Source organism: Buteo buteo, chromosome 8, assembly GCF_964188355.1.
Source record: "Buteo buteo chromosome 8, bButBut1.hap1.1, whole genome shotgun sequence".
NCBI classification, from domain to species: Eukaryota; Metazoa; Chordata; class Aves; order Accipitriformes; family Accipitridae; genus Buteo; species Buteo buteo.
In genome coordinates this window covers 35,550,333-35,578,298 of record NC_134178.1, presented here as the reverse complement: position 1 = coordinate 35,578,298, position 27,966 = coordinate 35,550,333, and the positions used below count along the sequence as shown (strand labels likewise).

Sequence of the window (27,966 nt, the reverse complement as noted above, 5' to 3'; positions counted from 1 at the left end):
ATCTTTTCGTACCCGTGCGCTCCACGCTCCCCCTTCGGCTGCCGAGACGCCTACCCCAGCCACGCCGGGAGGGGGCTGTGGAAACCAGCGGGTGGCGAGCGGGCAGCGCGGCCCATCCCACGCCTCTTCGCGAGGGGTTCGCCAACGGCAGAGCAAGCGAGCGGGGGACGACGGCGGGAAAGTTTCCTGTCAGTAAAACCCCGGGGCCGAGGCTGCGGGCGGGCGGGCGCCCCGTGGAGAAGGGAAACGGCCCAGTCCCGCCGAGGAGGGAGCCGCGCCGGCCGGCCGGCCCCCCGCGCCTCCGGGGGAGCCCGGGAGCGGCCCCGACCGCGGCCGGGAAGAGAAACGGGAACGCCCGTGACCGCGCCCGGCGGACCGGGCTGCGGTCAGTGCCCCGGGGGACCCCGCCCGAGGCATGCGCTGCTGACCGGTCCCCAGGCCGCGGGGCAGCGACCGGGCCGGGGCGGCCGGGATGCCTCGGCCGCACGGCTCCCCTCTCCCGGACAGCGGCTGGGAGGACGCGTGGCGGAGCCTCCCTTCCCCGCAGGGGCGAAGCGGGCCGGGCGAGGCGGAGGAAGGCCGGCGAGGCTGCCGGGGAAGGCAGGAGGCGCCAGGGGGAAGAGGGCGGGCGCGGGGGGCGGGCGGTGAGTGAGTCGGGCCGGACCGGCGGGGAGCGCGGCGCCCCCTGACCACGCTTGGGGCGGTGGCGGGCGGGGCGGGGGGAGGGGGCGGGGCGGGACGTACCAACAGCCCCCCGGGGGAGGACACCGTGGCACACCCTCCCACCAGCTGCCCGCGTTGCCACGGGGACACCCCCTACCCCCCCCCCCCCCCCCGGTGCGCGGGAGAGTCTGCGGGTCCAGGGAGCGGGCCGGGAGAGGCGGGGGGGGGGGGGCGAAGCGACTTGCCCCGCGGCGGGTGGAAAAGGGGCGGGCGGGGGTCGAGGTAGATAGGCGAGCGGCACACGCCTCCCTCTGCCCACCCCCCCCTCCCCGCGGCGGGGTGGTGTGGCCCGCTCTGAGGAGGGCGGGGAGCGGCGCGCAGCGCCTCCCTGCTCAGTGACACACGCACCCGGTGCGGGGAGGCGGCGGCTGCTCGGGGAGCGAGCGGGCGAGGGAGGGAGGGAGCGGGCGTCGTAGCGGCGGCGACTGGGAGCCGAGCCCGGAGCATGGCAGGGGCCGAAGCCGCTGCGGAGGCTGCCGCCGGTTTCCCTTCTTCGCCGGCTCCTCCCGCCCGCCGGGAACTTTTTCCGGCGGCCGGCGGCGGTGCCTTCCTCCGGCGGTGGTGGCCGCAGCGGCGGCGGCGGCGGCTCCGCTCGGCGGTACCTCCCGGGCCGGGGCTGGGGCTGCTGGGACTGGTTTTCTCTCGCTTCTGCTGCAGTAAGTGAAACTTTTTTCCCGTTGGCGGCCGGGGCAGGGCGAGGGGGCGGGTGGAGGAGGAGGAGGAGGAGAGAAACCCGAGCCCCGGCAGCGCCGGGGGACTCGGCCGAGTTGGGGGAAACTTTGCGTGCGCGCCGGGCGGGCTGGCGGTCGCCTGCCGGCCGCCCTGCGGACGGGGAGGGCGGGGGGGACGTGGTCGGGATCGCGGGACCGACTGGGGGGGGTCGGAACCGGAGGCTGCAGCGCGCCGGAGAGAGCCCCGGGCGCTTTCCCCCGCTTTCTAGCCGAGAACCCCGCCGCTAGCGCCGCCGCCGGCCTCGCCGGGAGGTCTCCGGGCGTCCCGGGAGGCCGGGCCGTTGCGGGGCCGTTGCGGCGGCCGTTGGGTTCGTTCGCCGCGGCGGAGGCCCCTCCGTTACCGGCGCGAGCGGCCGGGGGGGGAGGGATTCGGCCCGCCGTTGCGCCTCCGCGAAGTTTCTTCGGGGGTCGGCTCCGCGCCGCCCGGCCGGGGTGGGGCAGCGGGGGGGAAGTTCGGCCGGTGGCGGGGCCGGGGCTTCCCCGCGGCGGGAGGCAGGTTTTCCGCCGTAATTCCCGTCCTGAACGGCGGGCTTTCGCTTGTTTGCGGGAATTCACGGCTGCTCCCCCCCGCCCCCCAGCCGGTGGGAAGGACAGAAGGGTGGGTCGTCTTGTTCCCCGGGTGTACCTCGGGGCAGGAATAGTACGCTCTTTGCTTCTGGTGCTGTTGGCTTGCCTCGCTGTTCCCTCTTAATCAGGGTGAAATCGGCGCCAGTTACGGCGGGCTGATGGTTTTGGGATCGCTCCTCTCTCCCGGGGTGAGCGCGGGTTTGTGTACTCGCCATCACCCCCCTCTTGAGCAGCCGCTGCTGGGGGCACTGCGGTGCGGGGCCACCGTGTGGCTCGGCGTGACCACTCGTAGGAAAAGACATCCACCACCACCACCACCCCCCCGTGCTTTTTCTTGTGGAAAACAAGCAAGCGACGTAGCAGTTGGAAACTAAATCAGAGCAGGATTTTTTTTTTTTCACTGCGTGCTGTGTAGTGTCATTTTTTACAGCAGTGGAAGATGAGAGGGGAAAAAAAAAGTCGACTTGGGCAAGAGCACATTGAAAACCATCATTCTGCTGTTGTATTCCCAATGCAGTAATGAATAGTTGGCAAGGATATTTTATTATAGGATACGCTATGTCCTTTCCCTCTTGAAGGAAGGAGGAACAAGTTAGAGGAGGTAGTCTCTGGAGGTTCATGTGATAAAAATACCAAGACTTGCAAGCCATGCCACCATAAAGCAGTTGTATAGAATCTGAGAAATGCTTTTTCAGGGAGGGAGTTGAGGCACTGCTGCTGTAAGATTGAGCTCTTGCATGTAATAGTCTCCCCCCTCTGGCAATGATGTAGCTTTCAGAAAAGATGATTATTACTAATTTAAGCTTAAACACATGCATTTGCTGAGAGAACCCTCTTAAATGGTCTATGTTCTTCTATCTGTCCCTAAAGAAAGGCACAGAAGGGTGGGTCTTTAAGCACATAGGGTTTATTTTGGAGGAGTAAGAGTAGTTCGCTGTCATTCCTTGTCCTGATGGTGAACCTGTTAGTGTTTCAATTTACTGAGAGCTAATGTGCTCACATAAATTTTGTTGGGAGGGATGATTCGGTCGTAGTCAAGCTGAGTAACAAATGTAATACTTCTTATGGCACAAGAGTTCTACGGGGCTAGGTGACTGTCTCCTTGACCAGAGATTACTGGGATGCTGCTTTAGAGAAGATGAACTATACGTTAGTGAAGTGGTCCAAGAGTTGAATTGCTCACGCAGAAATTTTTCTGTGTTGCATAGAGTATGTCCTGGATACAGGATTAAGTCTCTAAACTGATGGCTTGCTTTTGTTTTAATAGATCAGCTACTAAACTAAGTTGCTGTTGACATAACTGAAACAAGATCTATTGCTTTCTTATATGTTCTCTAGAGCTACTTGGCTGAATGTTTTAAAAAGTGTTGAAGATGTACTTTTCTTCCTCTTTAAAATACATCCAACAGTTTTATTTCCCACGCATAAAACTTTGGAGCTCTTAGTTGATAACAAACACTTATTATGCAGTATTTGGCTTTATTTGTGGTAAAGCGACTTTTTCAATATTAAGGCACCGCATTTCAAAACCTTAAGGCTTGAAGACTTAGTTTTCATAGGGTTGGCAAATTTCTTGCACTAGCAGTTTTTCCCCCCTCCCTTTGTTCAGGGTGATTTCTGCTCTTTTGTGCTTAAAAAGGTGAAGTTGCGGACTTGACATAACCTTGCCAAGCTATTTTTACATGTAAAAGAGAAGATAATAGTAACAATGAAGTTAAGAGCATCCGTGTGCCGTGTCATGCGGTGGTTTACTATTTTAGTCTTAATGAGTGTAATTCAGATGTCAGTCTTCCCAGATTCCTTTTGGCATATGTGAACTTGACTGATAACACTTCAGAACATGTGCCAAAAGTGGGAATGTTGTGTTGAAATAATTTTCTTTTTCAAGTGCAAGTTTTTGAAGTATAATCTATGGATAAAATGGGAAACTTAAAAAAATACTAGTGACTTTCGGACTGTGAGATAAGGAGCAGAGGAAGATGTTTTTTTTGTCAGTATCTTAGTTTTTAGATTACTTTTCTTTTCCCCCTGAAATTTCCCACAATTGTTTTCATTATCTCTGTCACAGGTGAGTGTGAAGGGAAAATCGTGTAATGACTAAGGCTTTCAAGAGTACTCATAAATACATTTTGAGCATGATTAGATGTTGATGGAACCTAAACCTGCTGACTACTTTTGGTCACCATTCTTCCTACTGGTTGGTCAATTCTGATAATGCTAGCAAAAGGAGGAATTGAAAATGGCATCACAAAAAAACCCCAAACCACAAACCTAGTAGAATAACTTCATTATAAAATCACATCAATTTTTATGCGATTATTGTGACTGACAGCTGGAAATGATGGTTTATTTGATCTATAATTCCATAGGGAAATATTATGAAAAAACTCCAACGCTCAAACAAAAAAAGTGAAGGGGAAAGGAAAAGAGAAAATTTATGTGGAATCTGAAATAACAGCAACTTTGGGATTTTTGAATAAAAATAGACCTGCTTTAATAAATACTGCTGTTTTTAGGAAAGCGAGGCTATCAGGTTCAGCTTACAGGTACAAGTAATTCTTCTACTTCTCAGTTAAACAGTACGTGATGCAATGAAGTATGTAGTAAACTTACATGATCAAATGTAGTGTTGCTTTGAACTAGGGGAGATATATGACATCCATAAGAAACATCATCATAACCTTTATAAAATACCTTGGTATACATTGTGGCAAGTGTTTTTCAGCTATGCTGTATATGAGGAGCTGTGTGCTACTAAATAATGAATTCCTTATAATTTCAGTGCCTCATTAGTTTGCACACAGTGTTTTTTTGCAGAGTGTTTTGGAACGTAAGCATGAATTAAAAACTAAGTCAAATTGTAAAGTGAGGTGAATAGAAAGGAAAAACATACAAGATGCATTTTTCAGGGACTTTGGGAAATAATTGTGGGGGGTTTTTTCAATTTGAATTGTTGGTTACGTTAAGCTTCTCAGTAAGTCTAGAAAAAGAAGTGTTTATGGGGCATATGTTTTTTAAGTTCTTGTTGATTTTTTTTTTCCTTAAAGCAGCCTGGAGTACAGAACTCCAGGCTGTAGTGGAGCTGGAAGGGTTGGATTACAAAGATGCAGATATTTCAAGTATAGAATGTACCATATACAAAAGTGGAGTTGCAAATAAAAAAAAAGGAAGTTCCCAAGTAACTATTGACCGGAACAGGCTATTTGACTAAAAACTTTTTTTTGTGATTTTTCATGTTAAGTTGCGACAAAAATATGAAGTCAACCAAACCAGGTTACTATCTTGGAAATGAGAAAGTGTGGTAGAGTGTTCAAAAAGACAACATTTTTTCCTCATTGTATGTAAAGGCAATGATTAGTTTAGAAATTCATGTCTGAATATGCTTTTTTTTTGAAAATGGTATGGAGAGAAATGCACTTTTAAAAAGGCGTTAGGTGAGCCAATATGACAACAGTAGGAGAAGGAATAGGAATACTATAGAAGGTATTTGAGAAGTTGGAGAGAAGCAAATGTTGAAATATGTAGTAGGTAGGGCAGTGTATGAAACTGCTGTGTGAAGAAACAGAGCAACTGCACTGGTAGAAATAACGAGAGTAACTTCAAATAGAGGGAGGGTTAAACCTGGATTGTTTAATAATTAGCAAAAAAATGAAGCCAGAACTTGGTCAATCTGTACTTGAGGGTAACTCAATATACTCTGAGGTGTGCTGTTCTGGAACAGCTTTTAGCTCTGTTTCATTGTGGTAGGTCTGTCCTGTTCAAGATCACTGTTAAACTGTGGTGCTTGTGTAAAATAAATACAAAATAACAAAAAGTAGATGGTAACATTTCAATAAAATATATTGTATAGGCTTATAATTCTTGACTGCTATTTAAATATCAGACAAGACAGTTTCGATTTATTTGTAGCACTGCATGGAAATAGTGCAAGTTGGAGTAGTTCTGAAAGAAGTGGTTATAAAACTTGCATGGATAGGGTGAAAGCAGGTTACAGTAGTCATAAATTTTAGGATGAATGAAAAGCGAGTATGCCAACTAACACTTGAGTTTCTGGTGTGCAAGGACTCCCATATATGTATATGGAAGTGTAATGTTGTTTGAGTTAAGATCTGTATGCTTTGAGTATTATAAAAGAATTGTGATGGTTGTGTAGCTGCTTGTGGTACGTCAAGGTTGAACAGTTTCTTGATTTAAACAATGTGTTTCTCTTGCCTCCTTAAATAACTTAATTTTATGGAATATGAAGGTTGCTTGATTTTGAACAAAAGAGGGCTCTAGCAGGATTTATTTCCTGTAAGATTAGAGTCAAGTATCCTCTTTAGAAATATGGTCAAATGTAGGTGGTTCACTTTTTCATCCCCTTTAGTATTGCTCCCAGGATGATATTGGGAAACAAAGGACTGTTCTGTAGCAGGAGAAGCAAAAATATGTTGCCTTTGCAGAGCATCTGTACCAGCTGATTACCCTTCAGGTGCTGGTGTTAGAGCTTTTAAGGTATGCAAAACTCACAGGTGTAAATGCATCTACTGTGAAAAGGGAAAAGGCATTAGGGGTGTGTTGCTTCAGTAAGCAGTGTGTGGGGCTAATGAGTAGCATTTGTAGAGCTCAAAGTGAAATTGAGTTAGAAGCTTTAGAGTCAAAAGTCTAAATCTCAATTTTTTGAAGCAAAAGCAGTAGTGAATGGAAGTTGGGTAAGAGAAATACAAAACCTGGTATACAGACTGGTAGAAGGTAATCTTAAGTGCCAACTACTTGCAGTGCTGTTAGTAAATGTCATCCTTTTTTAGTGTTCATTCGGTTATCTATTAAAGAGCAGTAAAGCTGAAGAGTATTACTTTCCTTCCCATGTTACATCATATTGTTGCTGTAGAGGTAGCTTGACCTGCTGTCTTGTGGTTGAATGCAACTTTGTCCAAACAGAGTTCTTTATCAGAACATGTGGCTACAGACTGGTTAGACAAGTCTGTGAAGAAGTGAGAGTGCCGAGATTGCTTGTGTTGTCTGCTTGCTCTGGAGTCCGGGTACGTTGCCTCTTAAAGATGAGCTGTGTGATGACGGATTACTTTGCTCTAGCACTGTTTGTGTTTGTACTTAGGCTGCTTGTTTCCAACTTTGAGTGGATGTGTTGTATTCAGTCAGGATTATTTGAACTTTCTTCTTTTATCCTGATGAGTGCTGTAATGACTGGTATGTAGATACTAATGCAGAAGTTCCTGTGAGGAATTTTCTTGGTGACCTGATAATTGGATACTAACAGAATGGCCAGATTCTCTTAGTGAAGAATAGCTATAGGTGCAATTATTTCATTATTATTTTATGCCATGTGTTTTTGGTTTTTGTTGTTTGAAGAGGAGGAGGAGGTGTGTATGATCTTTAAAGGTACTTTCTAACCCAAACCATTCTATGGTTTTATTTGGGGGTTTGTATGGTTTTTTTTGGTAAGGTTAGCCTATGTAAAACAAGATTTTTGAAAAGTATGTATTTGAAGGACAGTTGTGTTCAGTGCCTCAGAGCATAGCTCTTTGAAATGCAGTAATGTATTTTTATTGAGAGGATGGAGATGATGATGAATTACTGGGTTAGGCATGAGATAGGCTGATCAGCCTTTCTTGTTAGAGGTAAAGGGGTCATTAACAATATTCTCTATTCCTGGTTAGAAAGCAGATGGATTGCCTAGAAAAGAGTGTCATGTAAACATGGGAAGAAATCCCAAGAACAGCTAAGAAAGCAAAGATGGAATAGCTGAATGTGGGTAAAATATAAGGAAATAGATGAGACTAGAATAGGATCATTAAGTTTGAGAAAGACCTCTAAGATTGAGTCCAACCATCAACCCAACACCACTGTGCTTACTAAACCATGTCCTGAAGTGCCATGTCTAGATGTTTTTTGAACATCTCCAGGGATGGTGACTCCACCACCTCTCTGGGCAGCCTGTTCTGATGCCTGACAACCCTTTCAATAAAGAAATTTTTCCTAACATCCAAACTAAACCTCCCCTGCCACAACTTGGGGCCATTTCCTCTCATCCTATCACTAGTTACTTGACAGAAGAGACCAGCATCCACCTCACTACAACCTCCTTTCAGGTAGTTGTAGAGAGCCATAAGGTCTCCCCTCAGCCTCCTCTTCTCCAGACTAAACAGCCCCAGCTCCCTCAGCCGCTCCTCATAAGACTTGTGCTCCAGGCCCCTCACCAGCTTGGTTGCCCTTCTCTGGACACGCTCCAGCACCTCCATGTCTTTCCTGTAGTGAGGGGCCCAACACTGAGCACAGGACTCGAGGTGCGGCCTCACCAGTGCCCAGTACAGGGGGACGACCACCTCCCTGCTCCTGCTGGCCACACTATTTCTGATACAGGCCAGGATGCCGTTGGCCTTCTTGGCCACCTGGGCACACTGCTGGCTCATATCCAGCCAGCTGTTGACCAGGAGCCCCAGGTCCTTGTTTGCCAGGCAGCTTTCCAGCCACTCTTCCCCAAGCCTGTAGCGCTGCATGGGGTTGTTGTGACCCAAGTGCAGGACCCGGCACTTGGCCTTGTTGAACCTCATACGATTGGCCTCGGCCCATCGATCCAGCCTGTCCAGATCCCTCTGTAGAGCCTTCCTACCCTCCAGCAGATCGACCCTGCCTCCCAACTTGGTGTCATCTGCAAACTTGCTGAGGGTGCACTCGATCCCCTCGTCCAGAAGCAATTAAAGAGTGAATTGTACGGTAAAGACAATGTCAGGGAATACGATAACTGTGTCTATAAAGTGAGGAGAGATGAAAAAGCTGTTAGGTGAGAGCTTGTCTTACTCCCCTGGATGTGAAACGACAGTGAAGTTGTAAAATAGTGGGTTAAAATGAGGTGTAAGTATGTATAAGTAAGAATCTTGAGGGGGCTTGTGGCCAATATTTACCTTGGTTCTGGAAAAGCTAGGCCAGTGGTTGCTTACTACACAACAGTACACAGGCTGACGGTGAAGAGATTCAAGGCATAGCACAGCAACTTCCAAGTCATAATAAAAACACCCAACAAACTTTTTTTATTATCCAATAGATGAATGCTTCAAGAGTTATTTTTCTTCTCATTCTTTTCAGGTAATTAACTTCTAGTTTTCGGACTGTTTCAAATGTGAACTCAAAAATTGGTCTTTCTGTCCATGAGTTACTAATAGAATAAAATTAGCAGCAAGAATAAAAAAAACTTTTCAAAGTCTTGAAACTTCTGTTTCTGTCCTCTATTCTTTTACCTCTGTTTTCCCAAGTGTGAGGAACTGAATAGGTGAAGTTTAACATCAGCATGTTATCAAAATGTCACTATTATTTCAGGTACTGGAAAGTAACAAGCTTCCAGACTATCATGTTTTATCACTACTGCATTCTTCTGTTCAATATTTTTCCTTCTTTTCAGCTGATTGTCAAGTAGCATGCAGAAGTAAAGCAATTTTAATTTTGTAATGCCTTAAAATAGCATGGTTTTGCATTCTCAATGTGAAGGCTAGTCAAGTGTAGCTTGTTTTGAGTTGACTGGTGTACTAGGATTACCTGCAGCAGTAGATGGCTCTTGCTGATCCCCCCACCCCACCCTGACCACCCTCCCACATCAGATTTTCATTATCTGGCATTTAAGATACCTTTAAATGTCTACAGGGGATCATTGTTTTCTCCTTTTCTATTAGTCAAAGCTGGCATATGAGAGTTTTTAAACTTGTCCTTAATATCTTCCTGGGATTAGTTTGAACAGAACAGAATGTTTTGCTTGAGTGACTGTTTTAAATACTTTGAAGGTGCTAGTGTGTTGTGGTTTAATCCCAGCTGGCTATTAAGCACCACACAGCTGCTAGCTCACTTCTCCCTTCTGTGGGATGGGGGAGAGAATTGGGGGGGTGTGTTGAGACAGTTTAACAGGACAGGAAAGGAAGGGAAAATAATAAAAATAATAGAATATACAAAACAAATGATGCACAATACAATTGCTCACTGCCCACTGACCAATGCCCAGCCTATCCCTGAGCTGTGGTGCCCCCTGGCCAACTCCCCCCTCAGTTTATATACTGGGCATGATGTCATATGGTAAGGAATACCCCTTTGGGTCAGCCATCCTTGCTGCATTCCCCCCCAGCTTCTTGTGCACTCCCAGCCTTGGCTGGCAGGGCAGTATGAGAAGCTGAAAAATCCTCAAATTAGTATAAACACTGCTTAGCAACAGCTAAAGCATCACTGTGTTATCAACATTATTCTCATCCTAAATCCAACACACAGCACTATACCAGCTACTAAGAAGAAAATTAACTTTATTCCAGCCGAAACCAGGACATAGTGCTATCGCTGTAATGCAGTGGTACATGCAGAATTTGAAGTCATTGAATTGGCAATCTCCTGCCAAAAAACCACATTTGCTAAAAGGTGAATAAAGGCTAGTCAAACAGGTCTCCATAGCTGATGTGTGTACAGATGAGTGGAAAAACCAAACTGAGCCAGCTTGATGATTTTATTAGTTTTGGATCTGTTAATTTCACTAGCCCTTGAGTTAGAAGGTTACAAATTAGTGTTTGACTTACTTTTTCTTAATCCTGTTTTGTGGGGGCATTCTTTGCCCAATTCTGTTGCTTCTTTTTCACTTGCAATACCACCCATGGTGCATATGGTTAAGCTGAAAACCAATTGTTGCTGGGACAAGTGCATTTAAGAACAGCCTATTGGATGAAGGGATGCTGGAGATGGAATATGAAAAAGTTGAGATTATGTTCAAGTTGGGCAACTACCTTTAATTTCTTTTCAGTGTACATAATCTGGTAGAACAACAGTCAGTTTAGTCAAGCATAAGTTAAATTACATCAAATGCAAGGAACTTCTTCATAATAGCAGAGCAACTGAGAGAGCAAAGCTTTTGACTTGTATTAACTTGGGATAATTTTTTTCCCCAGATTCCTCCTTTAATTTCTTCTACATCACTGGTTGGCCCTTGCCATAATAAAAATATACTTAGTCAACTTTGTTAAAGACTATTACTAGAGGTCAGAGGAGCAAAGATCAAGAGCTGTTAAGCTTAATCCTATTTTTGAACATATTTTTAAAGAATGATAGTATTTGCATTATAAAAACCCACTGCTTAGCCCTTCACCAGTGATGCTACTTCTGTGCTTTAAACAACGCACTTTTGACTTCAAAAGGTAAACTTTCTTTTAAAGAGGCACTATAGATCGATCTAAAGAAATCAACCATGATAACTTGGTAGTTGTGACTGTACCATTAATCACTTCTTAGGAGATTTAAATGCATCCTGTCAAAAGTTTCATGTGTTATTGGTAGCTGAGGTAGCATGAAATGGTCTACTTCCACTAGCTAGAAAGTGCGATATACCCATTTATCCAGGATATCCTGTATAGAAAGAAGTATAGTAAGTTCTGTGTAGCTGCGTTTCAGCAGTTACACAGTGGTATCAGAAGTAGTTCAAGCTTCTGCACATAGCTTATATGGCAGGGGGTTGGAACTAGACAATCTTTAAGGTCCCTTCCAACGCAAACCATTCTATGATTCTATACATATAAGACAACTGTTAAGGTCAATGGCTATAAAATAGTAAGGCTTTTGACTATAACCAGATTAATTATCACAGTTGATGCATCAGTGATTTCACATGAATGTTTAATAACTTATGTTACCTTCTGAGAAATCAGAATGTAATCTGTTGTTGAGAAATAGTTGTGTGTAAGCTTCATGTAAGATCTTTTAAAGATTTTGCTGAGAGTGTTCTGCCTTACAGAAGGAGGTGAGAACTATGGGACTCCATGGAACTGTTAGTGAAAGTTCCCTTGGTGATGCATTTTGATAGCTACTCTACAGCTCTGTTTTCAAGGACTGAAGAGGCATGGCTTAGATGTGATAAATTGATGTAGCTGCAAATTAGGTGAAAAATGAAGTGAGGAAGAGGAGTTGTGGTGTCTCCACAGTTTGAGACTGCTCTGAAAAGAGGTCCTGAATTGATTGCTTTAAGTACATAGGACAAGACTGTGGACAAAGGGAGAACAGTGAGTGTTATTAATCTTGAGAGGCATTTAACAAGTTTTCCTAAAATGTCCTTGTAGCCAAATTGGTGAGATATGGTTAGGTAAGTGGATTATGAAGTGGGTGAAAAATTGTGTACTGCTGGACTCAGAAGGTTCTGATCAGCTGTATGAAGTCCACCTGGAGGCTTGTTACTGGTGGCATGCCCTTAAGGATCAGTGCAGGGCAGTTTGTATGCATCCCAATCCCTCTTCCAGGTCAGTAATGCTCTTTAAGCAATTTTGTGGATGCTACCAGATTGTGAGGGGCAATTGATATGCTGGAGACTAGGGCTAACTGAGTGGGACATCTGTGGGCTGGAGAAACAGCTGGCAGAAACCTCATGAAATTGAACAGCAAATGCCAAGTCTTTCTGGGGCAGAATGATCCCACGCAGCAGTGTAGATGTGGTGCTAACTGGTGAAAGGCAGCTTTACAGGAAAGAACATAGTGGTCCCTGTGGGTCATTATGTGCCTTTGTGGTGTAAAAGGTGTAGAGCATACTAGGCATGATCAGCCAGTTGAAAAAAGCAATAATTCTCTACTACTCAGAGCTTGTGAGACTGCATCTGGAGTACTGTGCCCAGCTTTGAGCTCCCAAGTACAAGGCAGATGCTGAGGTGTCTGTGGAAGGCCACTAGGACAGGGAGTCAGCAGCACGGGATGTGTGAAGAGGGACTGAGAAGTGAGTTTGTTCAGCTTTGAGAAAAGTCTTAAGTGGGCAATCCTAATTGCTGGCTCTGACTTTAATAGGAGGTGAGAGAGAAAGTGAAGACTGACTCTCCTTACACATGCACAAGGAAAGGATAAGAGGCAACAGACACAAGCTACAAGGGAATTTCTAATAATGTGTTAGCAATATGTTTTCTCACACTGAGAATGAAGCACTGAAACAGGTTGTGGAATCTGTCCTTGAAAATTTTCAGAACCTGATTATGGTATGACCCTGAGCAACTTGATCTGACTTCAAAGTTGGCCCTGCTTTCAGTTGGGGATTGGATTGGATAACCTCCAGAAGTCCCTTTCAGTCCAAATGAGCCTCATTTTGTGCATGGGTAGGCAGGAGCTAGTATACTATAGTTGCTAGCCCTGGAAGAAAAGTAGTAGTTGGAAGTCTTTTTCTGTTAAGTTGAAAATGTCCAAGTAAAGTCTTAAACAAGTCTTTCCTATAAAGCAATTTGACTGCTAAAAGCTTAGTTTAAAATCGGATCCCATTGTTAACTCCTAATGTAAGTAATAACTTTTAGAGAACTTCTTAAAGGAAGAGTTGCCTGCATTTCTTCTGTTACTTCAATAAGCAACCAGTAAGAGCAGTTCCTTACAGCACAGAGCTGAGTGACAGTGTGACAGGCACTGAAAATGTAGTTTGGCAGTAAATTGAGCAGCTGTTATACAGCATTAATATGCCTGGCTATTGGTTACCTAGTCCTGCTGTCTTGGTGCAGTTCCTGGACAAAAAGGGTTAACTTCCTGGAATAGCTTGCAGTGGAGGGTGGCCTTTAAGAGCTAAAAAAAAGCCAGCAGTGTCAGCAATGCAGGGGGCAGCAGGCATCTGCATAACTTTGTAATGAAACTGGTAACTCATCAGATCTTGTCATGGACAGCTGAGATTTAGGCATTTGATTTTATGAATTGCTGCTCCTGGCAAAATATGCTCATTCTGTATTTCATAATATGGCTGCAGTTGTTAAATATTGGCAAACATGCAAACTTTACAAGTAATTGAAAATGTGAAGTTAATGTTTAGCTGTCTTCCTGATCTTACTTGAGACTTTGCTACTTTATGTAGTGCAAAGTACAACCTCCTTTCTCCTCCCCTAGACCTCAGCTCTTTCTAGAGTAGGTGATATGTGGGAAGACATATAAAAAGTGGAGGAGTGGCCTGCTCAAGGGAGTAGGGGCTTTGCTAGGGATTGAAGGTCTTGTTCCTTCATCTAGGACATTCACACATGTCAGTGCTCCGGACCAGTTTTTAATGGTTTTCTAATTTCAGTGTAGGAGGTGCAGTTGTGGGGGCAGGGAATGCTGAATGCTTATAACTGTTGCTGTATGCTTAACAGAATTTCAGGTCCTTCCTTAAAATTAATTTCACAAAAAACCCAAAACCCAAACCCCCAAAATCCTCATACCTAGGTGCTTATTTTAAGAAATTCAGTATTTTTTGCTTGTACAGATTTTTTTGCTAACTTACCCTTGAGCTTTCTGTAAGGACTGTGTACACTCACAAAACCAAATGCAGTGGGCTGTCCCTCTGAGTGTGCCATGTTCCTTTCTCCATTTAAAGTTTGAACGTTGTCCATTTCTGCTTGACTTTAATTTTTCTTAATCTTCCTATGTAAAAGTAATATCCTATTAAAGACAACTAAGCATCTTAATACAACAGTATTTTTCCATTGGTCTTGTTCCCCTTGACGTGGCTGAAATGCCCTATGTAGTTTGGTTTTGGGTGGGTTTTTTTTAAAGTTACTCTAAGTCAGGAGATGTTATTTGTGCTTAAAACTTTGTTCTTGGTTAAGTTTACTAAGAATTTAGTAGACACTGCTTTTCAATATGCCACAGCTTTAAATGGCCATCGTTTTGTCTTGTCAATAGCAGCCAGCACTTCTGGTAGTAGGTGTTAAAAGTTGTTTGGGTTTTTTTTTGTTGTTGATTTATTAAACTATCTTGTGTTTATACTGCATGAACTTAACTTGCCTAAGACAAAGGAAAGCAATCTGTGTACTCTTCACTTTGACTTTATTGGCTGTTGTTGACAGCACAGTTCAGAACTCCTTCTCCCTCCTATGCCTACTTTTGAGTAGGTAAAATACAACTTGTTTAAGTTACATTTCCTAGAACTGTGATCACTTTTTATTGGACCTTTTGTTTGAACGTAAGAAAGTTAAACAGTAATTGTGCAATCCAGAAATTGATGGTTAATTGTTTCTTGGAGTCCATAGATTAAGGCAAGCTTAAGCTATTGTTAATAATATATGGAGAAGTGGAGTCAGAAGTGCAGTATAGCATAGGGAGAAAAGGAGAGTGATAGTTACCAGAGGGAGTTTCCTGTGGGGTTTGGAGGCACCCCATCTGCTGACCTGATTTGATGTCTTGAGAACTTTCCCCCTTTCAGGGCCATTCGATCCAGGATGTTACAGAGAGACTAAGTCTGATCTTTTGACTGCTATGTTTTGCATATATCCGTATGGTCACCAGTGATTCTGCCAAGGGTAACTCTGAGCGTGACTAAAGAACTGTGAGGGAAAAGGTGAAGGACATGAGTATAGACCCCACAACCTGGGTGCCTGTCCCAGCGAGGGAGAAAGGCTCAGGTAGGAGTGAATGCATCTGGCTGTTGTTGAAGGTAGGACTTTGAATTCTCTGACCACTGAGCTGTCCTTGAGGAACAAGAACTGCTGAACCACAGTCAGGGTCTGTCTGACAAAGATGGGAGTTTCTTTTCCAATAGTGTTAACTTGTGAGGAGGGCTTTAAACTAGATATGTTGGCATGTCCTCGGATTTTTCTCTTATCTGAAGAGAAGTTATAAGGAGCAATAAAGAAGTGTCAGGGGGACATGATGGAAGAGGTTTTTTCCCCTTCCATTGTGAAGGCAGCACAAATGAGGACTGTGCACAACCACAGACTTACGACCTCATTGGGCTTCTGGCAATGTGGTGGGATAGCTTCAATGACTGGAGTAGTGCAATTAGCTGGATTCATACCTTTCAGGAAAGACAAGCTCGGAAGGTGAGAAAGATAGTGCTGTACAGAAGAGTGGATAGAATGGATGGACCTTTGCCCTTGAGCAGGTGACGAGCCAGCTAAAAGCTTATTGGTAATGTTAAGAGGACAGAGCAAAACAGGTGACGCTATTACGTGTCTGCTGCTGCTGGCCTGATCAAAAAGTACATGAAGCCTTCTTTAGACACCTGGAAGAAGCCTCTTGATTGCAGGCAATGGTGTTCAAGGCAGCTTGACAGGTATAGATGTGGGGTCCTGGTGAACACCAAATGGAGCATGTATCAGCAGTTTGCCCTTGCAGCAAAGAAAGTCTGCCTCATCCCTGGGCTGTGTTAAGCATGGCATCAGGTTGAGGAAAGGGATCCTTCATGTCTGTTTCACACTGAAGCACTGTGTCCAGTTTGGGGCTCCCCAGTACCAGAGAGACACTGAAGTACTGGAGCAAGCCCAGTGGTGGGCCACCATGTTGGTCGGGGCCTGGAGCACAGGATGTCTGAGGAGAGACTGCAAAAGCTGGGCTTGATCAGCCTGGGGAAGGGAAGGCTGAGGGGAAGGAGACGTTATTGCTGGCTGATGGGAATGTGTCAGAGAAGATGGAGCCAGATTTTCCTTAGAGATGCAGCACGAGGAAACAGGAACAAGCTGGAGTGGAGGAAATTCCAGGTCAATGTAAGAAAAAAATACTTCTCTGAGGGAGATCAGACACTGGAGCAGGTGCCTAAAGTGATTGAGGAATCTCATTCTATGGCGATATTCAAAACCTGACTGGATGAGTCTCCAAGCAGTCTGATACAACTGGACCTACTTTGAAAAGGACTACATCGCCTCTAGAGGTCCCTTGCCTCTTACCTACATGAAATCATTATTCTCTAAATCAACATTAGAGCTTGTTTGCCTTTGCCCATGAGAAATGCATTATGAAGAAACCTATATGCAGTTCACTTGTATTTGTGGTAATTGGTAGGTATCTTGGTTAGAAATGATGAATATAGCTTATACCTGTGTTGGAGATGACCTGTTGAACACTTTGGAGACATCACAGGCTTTCTGTGAATGCATTTTCTCTATGAGCTGATACTGATAAATAGTGATTCCTGGGACTTGAGCATTCTGAATGCCTGGGTCTGACAGATGAAGTCAGAATGATTGGGTAAAGAATGTCTTGCTGCTAATACCTTACACTCTGGGGTAGACATGAGCTTTCTAGGTAATCTAGCAAGATACACATTGCAGTTATCCTTATGATTAGTATGGCAGTGTATGTATCTATTGCTGTGTAGCAGAATAGTGACTTTCTACCTTATAATGAAAGATAGCAAACAGCAATGACAAAAATCCTATACTGATCACTTTGTATTGCATTTTTGGATTCTGACTGCAGTTGCCTTGTTGAATTTCTGTTAGTCTATGTAGTGGCAAGTTTATTATTTGCTAGTGCTCAAACAACAATCATGTAACTTGGAAGGGAAGTTGTTTGTTGGACTTAGTGTGTGACTTCTACCAAGCCATGTTTTTGCAAGTTTGTGGCTAGGTGGAAGAGGTCGTGCTGCTATGTCACTGATAACTCCCAGATTTTTGAAATGAAGTGGGAGTGATGGGCAATAACTCTTCAGACTTGTGTGATATTTATAGTGCCTGATCTGCCCCAAGTTTCTTCTTCGTCTCAAAAAAAAAAAAAAAAGGTAAGCTGGTCAGTATTGTGATAGCATTAAATAGCATTAAATTGGTTTTCCAAATAAGGTGTAGAGAGGTTTGGAGTCTGGAGGGAAGTGTGGGAGGATAGTTATCTGACCAAACCTTCAGTAAGCAGTCGCTGCAGTCTTGCAAGGACCTTTTTCTGGAGAGAATTCATATGGTGGAAGCTGTCGTTCTGGGGGATGTAGTAGGATCTTGTCTATTTCATTCCCTGGAGTATCAGATGCCCTAATTAAACATAACTATTTGTTGCTGATAGCAAGTTGGAATAAAGATGAGTTACAGAGTTATGGAGGACCTTATGAAACTGAGCGATGGAGCAATGAAACAAGCTGCAGTGTAGATAAATGTTCAGTGATGCCCATGAGGCCGCCTTTGTGGAGGGAAGGAGTAAACTTCATATGTATTATTGCTTCTGAGCTGACTGTTGGAAACAAGGCCTTGGGTATGTGATGGTCAGTTCTGTGAACTGATGATTTTTCTGTGTTATCTTTAAAAGGGGGGGGGGACAAATCAAGCGTTGGAGTAAAAGAACAAAAGAGAACATACTGTGCTAACATGTAATTAGATTGCTTGCCTGTTCTTCAAATACTTCTGTTCAATTTTGGTCCCTTGATCCTAAAAGTGAGGGGGGGGAAAAAAACCAACCAAAAAAAACCCCCCAAAACCACCTTAGGTTTGGAGTAGGTTCAGAGGAAGGCAGCAAGGATCAAAGGTATGAAAGTTGGCTAAGACTTCTCAGTTGAGAAAAGAGGCAATTTCTTGGGAGTAAGGGAAGAGAGGGAGGAACATGGTGGAGTCTGTGGAAATCATGAGTGATGTCAACAACATGTATAGAGATTAATTTTTACAGTGCAAGAAGTAGGTGTTTGTCAAATGAAGCTAAGAGGAGGCAAGTTGCAAGCTAAGAAGGTGTTTTTTAGAACTGGTGGCAAGATTGCTGGCACTCCTTGCCGTAGGATGCTATGGATGCAGAAAGCTTATGAAATCAACAGGAGATGGATCAGTACTTAAATCAACTGAGGGTTAAGCTGACAGGTCAGATGAGGCTTGGGATGGCTGAAAGTATTAGGAGTGCATGTTTGTCCTGACAAACTGTGTCCCCCCCCGCTCGGACCTTGTTGTTGCTTATATTTCTGATGTGACTCTTGGTAACTTTCTCCTTGGTAAGAGCACAAATTGTTATTATGACAAGTTATGCTGTTAGGTTTCTAGGTGATGGAGAAGTATATCTGGAGTGCAGGGAAGGAATCTCAATCTAGAACTGCCATCTTGATGAAAGTGTCTTCCCTTTTTTTTTTTTTGAAGCATTTTATCTAAGAGTTACTGAAAGGTGAGGCTACAGAGGTGATTAGCCCCCCCTGCCCTGCCCCATTCTACAATAACTTACATAAAATATTCAGGTCACGCATTTATTTTTGTAATCAAATATTGAATCTTTTGATGCCTTCTTTTCATCTATACAGTCAATTATATAGGCAATCCTGCTCAAGTCAGGTGTGTCTTTGACTTGAGTGCTGCTCTTACCTGAAGGGAAGTCCTACACTAAGCCTTGCCTCCACTGGATTGTCCTTCAGTGGCTCAGCTGAGCATCTCGCATACAGTTCTGAATGTGGTAGAATAATGGTGATTTATAGAAGCTTGAATGTCTTGTGCTTATCTCTAAAGTTTGGACTGTCAACTGGAAGCTGTGTTGTCTTATCAGTTTTACACTCAAGAGGAAAGAAGACTATCTTTGCCAGAGGTATTGTATGAAGGCAGCTGCATGTGAAAGGTATGAACTAGGCAGTGTACTGTTTTGAAGGATGTCCTCTGTCATGATATTATGTTGGCATCTGCGTTGAACTTAAAGCGTAGTAATGCCAGTTTTGGAACTTCTAGACTTAGCTCTGAAGAGCATACTAGAATTGAAACCTTGTAAGAATGAATTGATGTCCAGAAAGTGGTGATTTTTTTGTAATGTACATAATTGTCTCTGTATCATGAAAGGCGATTGGTAGTAGGTGATGGGACTGACTTAAAGGCACGTGAAGCTCTGTGTACTTGATTTATAGAAGGCAGAAAAGCTGAAGCACTAGCTGACTAAAACTAAGTGATTAGGTGTTACGCTATCTCATAAGTGGAATTTATGTTGTCATCTTGAATTTACAGCCCTGCAAAAAATGAAGAAATGGAGCTTTTAAAAGAAATTTTAAGAAAGCAACGCTAAACTTGTGTCTAAACATCAGTTTATAAAATAACTTACTAATGATCATGCTCAGAATGAGTTACTTTTCTCAAAGCTGAAGGCTGTCTGTTATTTCTACAAGTCTTATTTGTGCTTGAGAATGAGAAAACTAGTCTCTAAAGAGTGATTTGAGTATGTCACATTGACTCAGTTGAGGACAAACTGATGCTAATAGAGATTTTGTGTGGATTCATATACACAGCTTTGAAGAGTTAAAAGCTTTTAAAAAATACATGACAAAAGCTGAATATCTGCAAAAGCTGAATATCTGCTTGTGGATGAGAATACAATAAATAAGTAATAGAGAAGACTTACCTGCTGTGAGCTGGCTGTCCCTCTGAAGAGGAAAACTTTTACTGAAAAGTGTAACTGGAAAGTATACAAATGGAAGCAGCAAATGGTCAAAAACAGTTGGTGAGAAGACAGCTGTCTAATTGAACAGGTTGAATATAATATTCAAGTTAAACCCCAAATGCAGTAGACCTGAGGATGAAAAAAGTAGTTGTGTTCTGTCTTAAGTAAATACATGTTACCTAAAAGCACTGGTGCTCTTGAACCTAGAACTTTTAGGTTCAGAATTTTTTGTAAGTGCTGCTAACTGAGCATTGAAAATTGAATGAATTGGCCATCCTAGATGTCTTCTGAGATAATTCCTTTCTGTTTTTGCTAATCCCTTCAAATATAACTGTCTTTGTTCCTTGATTTGCAAAGCAAGTGAGGGTAGTATTGAATCACAGGTGGAAAAATGTGAATCAGCAGGTTGCTGGTAAGAGGACTGGGAATGAAAAGACTTTTAAAAGCAATGTAGTCTGAAATCTGCTGAGTAGTAAGGTCTGGGTGAACCAAAAGGTCATAAGGGAGCAAGTGGTATAAGTGTGTGGAATGGATTGTTGCAAATAAGCTCCTGAAAGAAGAGCTTGTAATGGAGTTCATCAGCATGAGTGTTGTATCAGCTAGCAAGAATTTGAAGGAAGACCAGGTTATTACTTTGCTAAAAAGGTCTGTTAATAATCTTATATTAATTAGGCTGGCAAAATCCTTGAACAGATCATATCTCTACCCCCAGTTCAGAATCAGCTTAGGTTGGTTTGGATGTCTGTGTTTTTATAACTAAACATAAAACCTTTCTAGAGGTTGTGGAGTCTTACCATTTTGGTCAGGGTGTTCATTTGAGGCATTCACTTTCTCTAGCAGCAAAGGTTTTCTTGATTTCAGTGTGTTTTGTTGCTTGTTTTTCTGTTGTTTTTTTTATTGCTTCAGTTTATCTCCTTCCTAACCTCCATAAGCATACTCAGCAGTGCAGGTATTCTCTTTTTGCAGTGTAAGTACTTCAGGACCTTTATTGGGTTGCCGCCTTTAAGAGCAATGATTAGTTCTTCCAGTCCTTCCTTGTAGGTCATGTTTTCTAAGGCCTTTGAGCACACTTTGTTTGCTTTCAGACTCTCTAGGTGGCTAATACCTGAAGTATGATGTTCAAGCTGAACAACTCAAGATGGAGCCTCACTGATGTTGGGTAGAGAGTTTACTTCCATATTAGCATATTCTATAGTGGCACTTTTAAGTCTTGAAACATAATCACCGTATACTCATACTTGCTGTAACTTTCAGAACAGTCTTTGCTCTCTAACCAGTTACTTAACATCCTGTATCTGTTACTTATACTTGTTTCTACTGACTACTATTCTAATTTGGACCCACTAGAGCTTGAAGCTTTTTTCAGGCTGACTGTCAAAGATTTGATGTACATAACTTCACTAACATCTAATGCAGTTAGTTGGTGGCCCCACCAAGATACAGAAGTGTGATGTTCCTTTTGACCTCCCACTGCATGTTAGATATTTTGGTTATGTGTTTAAACTGGGTGTCATATAGGAGGATTTTAACCTTGTCTTCCAGCTCGGTTTGTCAGAACTATTGACTCATCTTTTGTGTTTCAAAATAGTTTGAAGATAGTCTGGAACTCCTTAACAAACTTTCCAATCAAAGGTTTTAGTTACATGAATAACTGCTTTTTTCAAGCTATTTTGCTTTTGGTTTAGTGTATTTATACCTATTGTTCCAGTACTTGGGGATTTAAATTTATTTAAATGGAATGTGAAACACTTTGTGGTGTTTAGGGAGAAGTGGTGTATATTTCTATGGGTAACTTTTGAACTACTTGTTTACTCTTACTACTAGTTTTTTGAGGGAGTGTGACTAAGGATGAGATATTCTCTTCCAGTCCTGCATTTGAGCCTGACCCATTTGTTGGGGGAAAAAAGTACCTTGTTGTCTTGCTTGTTTCCTTTTAAAGCGGGTGGGATTAGGAGGGTTGTCTGGTTAAACAGAGGTTGGAATGTTCATTATGGAAGAACTTCCAGCTGTCTCATAGCTTGCCTCATTTATTAGTTCAACATGTCTTGTAAACATCTGAATGCTTAGTATCAGGATAAACATGAATGTCTTAATTTGCTCTGTGTTAACATACATAGAAGATTATAATGTAAGAGTGTGTAAAACAGGCGCTGATGCTAATAAGTTGAAATTCCAGATGAAGTTTTAAAGTTCATGGGACTTTGTAAGCATTCTTGGTGAGTAGTTAGATTTAAAGCTCTAACCTTATAAAACTGGCTTTTTAAGAGTGTCCTTCACAACTCAATTTGAATCATGAGCCTAACCTTTTTTAAACTTTTCTCTAGTGTCTTAGGTTGTATTTAGTTTCCTGCTGCTAGATACTCAAGGTTTGTGCAGCATGGTAGGAAGCAGAGTATGCAGGGGCATGGTCTCTGCTCTATGTGGAGGTAGTGAAACTAGAACAGAAGCACCAGTTAACATGAGAAGAAAATGGCATTGTGAAATAATAATAGTGGGTCACAGCCATGTCTGACTTCAAGTGCAGAGGTGCAGAGCTTTTTTGAAGCTCCAGCTCATGACTGTATGAGTTGGGCTCAAACTATGTTAATGTTAAACTCTAACTACTTTTTTCTTTGACTTTGTGTTGCACTGGAGTACAATACCTCTTTCTAATCTTGTTTCCTTGCTTTCTGTGATGAAAATGTCAATCTTCCTCATAATAAGTGTTTATTGTGGTACTGTAGAGATTTGCATACTTTATAATCTTGACCCATTTGTATTAGGATGAGAGTATTAGGTCCAGTATTGCATTATCTGGCCTTTTAACAGGCAGTGTGATTCTTCTCTCTGTGGGCTTTGGGTGCTATCTTGTGAATGATAGCTGTAGCCTTCCCCACAAATGTCAGTATTCCTTAATATCTATCTATATATAGATATACATATTGATTCAGCAACTAGAGGAAGGTAATTGGCTGTCCCTTCCATCAGCTGTGGGGCATGAAGTAGTTGAGTAACACAAGCCTCTTGGTACAATGGTGTGATATGTTGTTAGCTCTACCCTTAGGAGAGCAGGTAGAGGTTCAAAGTACTTAAAAATTCTGCAGAACATCCTATGATAGCATGTAACTGAGAATTTGTCTGTCTTGAGCTTGATGTTTTGAGTAAAACCCCTGCTTCAGCAACAGTTAACTTTTGAGACGGTACTGAAATCAAGAGACTAATCTTTTCATGCATTCTCAAACTCGACCAGTTCTTGTGGCCAATGTCTTCAACTTCTAGGTTGCTTGAAAAGTATTACCTTTGTGCAACTTCTTTTTACAATTTTCAACTAAAAATGATGTTCCTCTTACTCTAGCCTTTGTAAGCATGTAGGCTATAGTCACCTAGAGGAAAGCTGCTTAAGTGTTAGATAAAGTTAAGGCTGGAACCTAGTTTTGGTCCATTTGTAGGTATAAAAAGGTAACATTCAGAAGTTATAGATGCGTTTCCAAGTGATGAATGTACATGAGCCATGGTAGTAATATATCAATGCAATGGGAGAAGTCTAGGAATACGTCATTATTTAAACAATTGTCATGTTCCTAGTTTCCTTTTGGTATCAGGTAAAGTTGACCTCTGGATTCAAAAGATTAATCCCTTGGACATTAATAAAATGGAAAAACAGCCTGAGATACCTGGCAAATGCAGAGAAAGGCTAAGAGGGTTTGAGTAGTCTCAACTTCAGACTATTCAATTACTATGCCTCATTTCACCAGAATTTTTTGCCTTCTGGTAGGCTTTTGTATGCCTGTTACATTGTTGTGATAAACACTGAACAAGGTTTTAAGAATTACTCTTCTAAGATGGAAATAATATGCCTCTGGCTTGCTTCTTTTTTAAACAAAAAGTGCCATAGAAAAAAAGGAGTTTGAGTTGAGTCTAGTAAATGTAATGCTTATAGAAGCCAACTTCGTGCCCTGTTCACAGCCCACTTTGCCCCAAAAACTTCATTGACAAACTAGCACTCCACTTCAAGCAAGGGTTGTGATAAAGCAGATCCTTCAGTGAGAACAACCCTAGGTTATAATACTCTTTCTTTGATGCAAGTGCAGTTTTTTCTAAGTATTTAACAATTCTGATTGGAAGCTAGTGTTGAAGCATTTTTTACTATTAAATCTGAATCCCTTCCATTCCTTGGTTCTGATCTTTTTTTGACACAGTAATTTGTTTGTGCTCTGGTACTCAAAAGACACATACTGACTTTGTTCCAGTAATTTAAGCATATATTTTTATAAAGCCTCAAGTTGAGGTTTCAGGCTTGGTTTTTGCAGTATCCTTAAGTGATTTGATTCTCTAGCTAAATAAATCTGAAAATGCCACTAGAATGTGTGTCTGTGTTCTTGCTGTCTCTGTTGTATTGCCACTTGTGATTGACTGACCAGGGAATGAGCCAATTCAGAAGGCTAAATCAGGAAGAAAACAAGTGAGTTTTTGTAGGTTGGGCACTCTTAGGTACCTGATGGGTGCTGATCCTGGAGAAGGCAGGCTGGAAGAATGAGTCTAAGCTTTCAGATGTCAGCTAAAATTAAACTGACCTAAGAATGCTTAGCCTGACCTTAAGAGTGTTTCATGGAAGTTCTGCTGACATAGTAACTTGCTGTCATCAAAATGGGATGTTCTTGTTGTTCTGCTCTGCTCTTGATTGGAACTCTTCTTGGTTCCCTGTGTTAGTGTGTGTTAAGACCAGATATACCCATGAGCTGAATAATTTGCTGATGTATGGAAGAACTTAAGTTTTTCTGCTCTTCTGCAATATGGCTTTATTGTCTTGTGGAAACAGTTGACAGCTGGTGCAAAGTAAGTGGCTAGGAAGTGTCACTGTGGTTTCTCAGTCTTGCCAGTGGTGTGCTGTTAGGCAGGCCAGGGTTCTATAGCAGGTAACAAAATCGATTGCTTTTGTTATTAGACTTGTGCATGGCTGTTCCACATAGAAAATCTCTAGATTTGCTGTTTATTACAACAAATACCAAACCTGGAAGCATGGGGAGTACTGTCTTCATTCGTAGCATGATTACTTTAAGAAGGTCATTATGTTTTCAAGTCCTGATATTTCCTCAGTATCTTTTTTTTCAGTTAGTGAGAGAAGCTTGATTAAGAATTACTAGTGAACAGCTTCTTCTATCATGGTCAATATTGATAGCTCCTAGTTCTATGACTTTTAATGCTAGAAGTGAGTTTTAGGGATTTTTCTATTTTGTTTACTCTTCAAACTGCTTTTTGACAAGTTAAGTGAGAATGGTCAGTGCCTTGCTGTGTTGAATAAGATTCTTGCAATGGTCTGAAACGGAAGAGCTAGTGAACACAATGTAAACCTGATAAAAATTTTGTTGGGAAAAAATTATGAAATCTAGTGTTTATCTGAAATAAAACAATAGCTTGTACAATTTGGACTGAGATATATTTGCAGTACTGGGCCTTGAAATCTGGTCTGTGTGGTGATGTCAAGGATGGTGGGAAAATGAAGAGGTACTGCAGCTCATTTTGGGGAGGGAGCAGGGGGTGTCAGAATTCAAAAAGGCCAAAGCCATGTTGCTCTGGAAGGTGTTTTACCAAAGATAGAAGAAAGATGATCGTGCTTTCCCTCCCTGCACTCTCAAATGAGATAATCAGCTTTGAAATTATTTTATCTTAAGACTTTAAGTTGAGGTAGGGCAGTCTCATGGTATTAATAAGTAAGTGTGAAGCCATGAATAGTAAATGACTGCTTTTTTAAAAGTCCTCCTGGCTGTTAAAATTACAGGTAGAGAAGAACTGTTGCAGTTTGAGAAGCTGAAATGTGGACTGTCAGTGTCTGCATGCAACTAACAGTGTTATATGTGCAATAGGTTGAGAGTTTTATTAGCATGTTGGCAAATACATTGGAAAATAGGTGTGTCAAGTAGATCAACTAGGAGGACTATCTACCTGCTTAACTGCTGTTAGCTTTGGACACAAGGTAGTTTTGTGATAGACTTGGATGTGAAGTATTACCAACATGGATTGAATCACTGTGCAATCAAAAAAAATCAGTGCATAGGGACTTAGCTACTCAACTTTTACTGGTGGGTTACAATAATTACTCATCTGACAGTGTGTTCAATTAAGTGGCTTAAGCACGAACCTCATTCCATATTTCAAAGCTGTGCTGGAATGTACAACCTGTCAGAGTACACATGATTGAGGAAATGAGAGGGAAGACAAACTATTTTTTCTGTCTTCCAAGGGAACAGAAAGAAGAGGGAAAAAAAAATCCACAAGAAACTTTGTCAAATCTAAAAAAAAAAGTAAGAAAACTTCCTGATGTTGTTTTTGCCTTAAGAAGTTACAAAATAAGATCTTGATTAGTAAGTGGATACGAATTGTTTACTTAAGGCAAGTTGAAAATGGTGATAAGCAGACTTCAATATGGTCAAAGTTGAAGCAAAGAAGGTCAGATTTCAGTATTAGATTTCGAGAGGAGGAGAGCTAGGCTTTATTAAAATGGTAAATGTGTCCTATGCATCAGTGCCTTGGATCAGTTAAGGAGATGAATAATGTGGCCTTGAAGTGTCTTGTTCTTCAGAATCTTGTGCATTGTAAACCTCTAAAGCTTTACTTTGGAGTAGGCATGTAGCTGTTACTCATTCTTCAACTACAATCTTTGAGAAAAAACCTGATTCTTAAGTGGAAGTCTCCATGTCAAAGGAAATAGTTATCTTAGAGTCCTGGGTCTCGGAGAGCTCTGGATATTAGCATAGTAATTAACTTACTAGCCTGAACTGTTAGCTTGATTGCTCAGCAACCAAAAGAAGTTACTTAAATAATGATAACTGGCTGAAGATTAAAACCAGAGATGCTATTGCAAAATAAAGATGTGGTGGTTCTCAGTCGAGCTTTAAACTATTTTTAGAACTTTAAAAACTTTGGAGTATATATACTGTTATATAAATTATATGCAAGTTCAAGTTAAATGATTAGCATAGATGAGTTGCTTTTTCTGTCTTTGGAGTCTGAACATATATCAGAAGATTTGGTATAATGATCTATTGGCTCTACTTCTTTAATTGGAGAAGGTGAATGAACAATAAGATGTAACTGATTAATGATCTATAGCTGCAAGAGTGTGTTTATATATAAATATATGTAAGGCCTGCTCAGTTCAGTCTGTAAATCTTAAAAGTAGCAGCAATAAAAAAAAAGTTTCCCCTCTGAAAATATTCATGCAATTCATGTGAGAACATAATGTTCTCATGGTGAAAATGAGCTGTTAGAAGTCTTCCTTGGTGGAAAAAATGTTTTATTTTCACATCTTCAAAAAAGGGATAACTGTTAGTCAAGTACTGACTTTTTAAATGTACTCTGTTCATCTTTTTGTAGCAAAAGTCTCTAATTATTGGAAGTAGAGTTGTAAAAATAAATAAATAGATAAATAAAAGGAAACAAAATAGTTTGTGTGTTCTGCAAACTAGGGTGACTTTCCAGTTCAGTTTAACTTCCCAGAAGTCCAAGCAGGTTTTATGTAAGTTTACTTGTACGGCTTTTCTGTAGGAAGTTTGTTGGAGTCGGATACAGCTGATCATTATGTTACAGTTCAGTACCGGTTAAGATCCAGTAGATTTAAATATTGCAAATTGCTGATTTCTGAACAAAAGTATGTGTTTTATTTACTTAAGTGACATTACAGAAGATGTATATTCTGAAATACATTGCAGTAATGTAACTTGTGAGCCTTATTTCCATGTGAGGTAGAAAACAATAGTTAAATACTTTTTAAGGAACACCTGACCTTATGCTTAAATGTAGCAATGGCAAGTGGAGACAAAGTTTGGGCAGAATTCTGTGTGTTTCAGTTAGTGTTCAAATAGTTGCCCTCTTTCCAGTGTTTGTCTCAACAGTATGTATTAAAGATGCATGAGGAGAGTAGATGAAATGTTCTTTC

The 27,966-nt window shown here is 42.1% G+C and overlaps 1 protein-coding gene across 5 annotated transcripts in view; it reads left to right on the top strand.

Annotated features, from left to right (window-relative positions):
* The first annotated feature begins 1,135 nt into the window (after nt 1–1,135).
* NECTIN3 (nectin cell adhesion molecule 3) overlaps nt 1,136–27,966 on the top strand; it is a 69,969-nt gene continuing 43,138 nt past the window's right edge. For all 5 annotated transcript variants that reach the window (XM_075034106.1, XM_075034105.1, XM_075034108.1 and 2 more), the window contains exon 1: nt 1,136–1,379. In XM_075034106.1, coding sequence (XP_074890207.1) covers nt 1,169–1,379 — 211 coding nt within the window. In that variant the 5' untranslated portion in view covers nt 1,136–1,168. The remainder of the gene's footprint in view (nt 1,380–27,966) is intronic.